General features: G+C 50.3%; 1 protein-coding gene across 1 annotated transcript; it reads right to left on the bottom strand.

Annotated features, from left to right (window-relative positions):
- Positions 1-1,057: 1,057 nt before the first annotated feature.
- On the bottom strand, positions 1,058-2,916 carry neff2 (neuronal intermediate filament family member 2). The gene is made up of 3 exons (XM_068339278.1): positions 1,805-2,916; positions 1,301-1,425; positions 1,058-1,190 (listed from the first exon to the last, which is right to left on the bottom strand). The coding sequence occupies exons 1-3, from the start codon at positions 2,813-2,815 to the stop codon at positions 1,130-1,132; spliced, it is 1,197 nt and encodes a 398-aa protein (XP_068195379.1). The 5' UTR covers positions 2,816-2,916; the 3' UTR covers positions 1,058-1,129.
- Between the last annotated feature and the right edge of the window lie 236 nt (positions 2,917-3,152).

Consider the following 3,152-nt stretch of genomic DNA (forward strand, 5'->3'; position numbering starts at 1 on the left):
CTGAATGACTTCTTCTCACAATTTTCTTTATGATAAGAATTTCCTACAACTAACCTACTTTGAAGACACGGTTAATAGACTAATAATTCTTAATCCTCTGTTATGTTTTGGAAAACATCTAATGGGAACAGATTGTACATGTGTACCTCTGCATAAACCCTGATTGAATATGAAATTAATCATTTGCTGACTGATACATAAATTCTAACACAAAAGAAAACATGAGACGCTGACTTGCAGATAAATTATATGTTTATTCGGCTCATTGCCGGCTGTCACAGGTAGTCTGAGCAGGATAGAGCTGACTTTGTATTAGTTTCACAGACGTAAAGCTCCGTCAGCAGACAAACATCAAGGCGCTCCTACAGTTATCCTTCAGCTTCCCCGGTTTAGCTTCGAATGAACTCACGGAACAGAAAATAAACTCTAATGCAAAGAAGCTGCAAGACACATTACATAAATATTAGGAGGAACCAGTAACAGTTGTTCTTCCGCAGCATTTGCACATCCAGAAGGTTTAGCAAGAGACGCAAGTAGAGATTTAAAGTAGAGACCCAAACCGACTGTGGTTTTCAAACCAAACCTTGTTTGTGGATGTAAATGCAGAGGAAGAATAACTCAAATACATTTTTAAGGTTACTGGTTCACAGACTAGGACTACAGAGGTGCAGGACAACACATCATGGATGGATGGAGTTCCCCACTGCATCATTTCAATCACAGATAAAGTCCAAATGTTATTTCCCTGCTCCACAAACAGTTGGTCAAATGTTTGCACAGCGAGGCTTCAGAAGATTCCAGAGGGAACTCTGCTGTTTGGACTTAAACGTGTGTGACAGTGAGGAACTCATCCAAAACACTACAGCAGCCTGAGACAGCTATGAACCCAATGCAGCCGCCCTCCGTTCTCTGGTTCGCCGTCTTCCTGACCTGTGGTGTCAGAACGTGTGTAGAAGAAGGGGGACTCCTGGTGGACCTCTTGTTTGACACAAGGGCGCATCTGTCTTGAGGAGAGATGAGCGTCGTTTTTACCGTTTGGATGATGAAGGAGGGCGGGGGGGGGGGTCATAAATGATGAGTGAGGAAGAGTGAGGATTTAGGTTTATGTCAGATTTGCCACTTAAAGGTTTTAGTTTAGGGCAGCGAGTGAGGGGTAAGCCAGTCGGATCTCTTCCCCCTCCAGAAGTTTTCTGTTAGGAAAAAGAAGAATTTTTTTTAATTTTGTTAATCTATTTCTTTTTTTTCTTTTTGGTAGTTTACAACATTCATACATGCAAAAGCTGTTACGTTCACATCTCACCTGTACGCTGCTATTTCAATGTCGAGGGCCATCTTGACGTTGAGGAGGTCTTGGTACTCTTTCAGATAGCGCGCCATCTCCTGCTTAGCGTCAGCGATATCCTGCTCCAGTTCGTTTATCCTCACCTGTGATTGGATAAAGAAAAAGGCACCAAATGAACGACACTGAAGGCAAGGAGATAAAAACACAACTTTATGATTGGTGGTTTCGCTTGATGAGAATCCCTGATTTTTCTTAGCGTCCAGTAGCCTTACAGATTGTCACCCCTGCTGCCTCCTCAGCACCACAGCGCAAATCTTTCACTTGTTATCTCTTCTTTCTGCACACATTTCAAATTTATTGTGAATCCTGTTAATAAACATGACGCAATCTTTTTTTCTCCATCATGAAGCCACGATGGAGATAAAATCCTCACAGATCTGATCAGACGGGCAGTAACCAGACCAGACGCATCGGTTCACCTTCTCCTGCTGGGTGAAGGTTTGTACAGGACTCAAACATCACCTGGTACTTTGCCACCTCCTTAGCTTGTGTCTCCTCCAGATCCTCCATTTGTTTATTCAGAGAGTTGATGACGTTTCTCAGAGCTTCGATCTCGGACGAGCGGGACTGAAGCAGCCGCCGGTACTCCATCGTCTCCTCCCGGATGGCGTGCACCGCCTCGTTGTTCTTGCTGGCCATCTCCGCCACGCTCACAAACTTGCTCTTGTACCAGTCCTCGGCGGCCTGCATGTTCTTGTTCGCCAGCCGTTCGTACTGAGTCCGGATGTCCCTCAGGGCGGTGGAGAGGTCGGGCCGGGTCACCCCCACGTCCACGCTGATGTTGGCCACCTGGAGCTGTGCCTGCAGCTCCACCTGCTCCTCCGCAAACACCTTCTTCAGGAACACCAACTCGTCGCACAGGGAGACCACGGTGGCCTCGGCGTCACAGTTGGCGATCACGGCCCTGCCGGCGTCCTCTCTGGCCCTCTGCAGGACCTCCTCAGCATCCAGGCGCCGCCGCAGCTCCTCCTCGTAGCGCTCCTTCAGCTGCTCGTGCATCTCCTGCAGGTAGTCTCTCTCCGCCTCCATCCGCGCCTTCTCCCCGTTCTCCGAGTCCACCACGGCCCTCAAGCTCCTCGCCTGGTCCTCGTAGAGCGTCTGCAGACGCGACGGGTCGTTCTGCCGCCTCCTCAGCGCCTCCAGCTCGGCCAGCAGGGCCCGGTTCTGCAGCTCCAGGTGCCTCACCTTCTCGATGTAGGTGGCGAAGCGGTCGTTCAGGTCCACCAGCTGCTCTCTCTCGTGGGAACGCAGGCCCAGCAGCTCCGTGTTGAGGGAGCTGGCCTGGGCCAGGTCCATCCGCTCCGACACATCCGGCAGAAACGAGGACGCCAGCCTCGGGATCCTCTTCCCGGAAGGAGGAGCTCTAGGAGACGAGAAGACGGAGGAGGATGTGGAGACTTTGGTGATGGAGCGAGTGCCTCTGTAGGTGTCCCAAGGGCGGTAGAAGGAGAGGGGGTGGGAGTCGAAGCTCATGATGGATTTTTTTTGTTTTGTTTGGTTTGTTTAAGAAAAGGTTATGGATGTTTTGTAGTTTCAGAAGGGTTTTATGTCCCCCTTGTTCTGCACACCATCAGTGGCGATGAGCGAGCGTTTTTGCACTGCACCAGCTCGGTGATGCTGCAGATCCCCGGCTTTTATAAAGCAACCCCCCCTCCTCCCTCCTCCTCCACCCCCCCCCCCACATCCCTCTCTCTCCTCGCCACGAAGATGCATCACCGCTGTCAGCATCCAATCGCAGCCCGCTGCAGTGAGGAGAGGAGGTTGGCTTTCAGACTCTCTCTAGTCCACGACAGCCAGAGTCGATGCGGTA

The sequence above is a fragment of the Antennarius striatus genome, chromosome 17 (assembly GCF_040054535.1).
Source record: "Antennarius striatus isolate MH-2024 chromosome 17, ASM4005453v1, whole genome shotgun sequence".
NCBI classification, from domain to species: Eukaryota; Metazoa; Chordata; class Actinopteri; order Lophiiformes; family Antennariidae; genus Antennarius; species Antennarius striatus.

Coding starts and splice junctions, on each gene's coding strand:
- neff2 (XM_068339278.1), bottom strand. CDS start 2,815: ATGAGCTTCGACTCCCACCCCCTCTCCTTCTACCGCCCTTGGGACACC. Junction 1,426..1,804: donor AGGAGGTGGCAAAGTACCAG/GTGATGTTTGAG, acceptor ATCCAATCACAG/GTGAGGATAAACGAACTGGA. Junction 1,191..1,300: donor ATTGAAATAGCAGCGTACAG/GTGAGATGTGAA, acceptor TTTTCCTAACAG/AAAACTTCTGGAGGGGGAAG.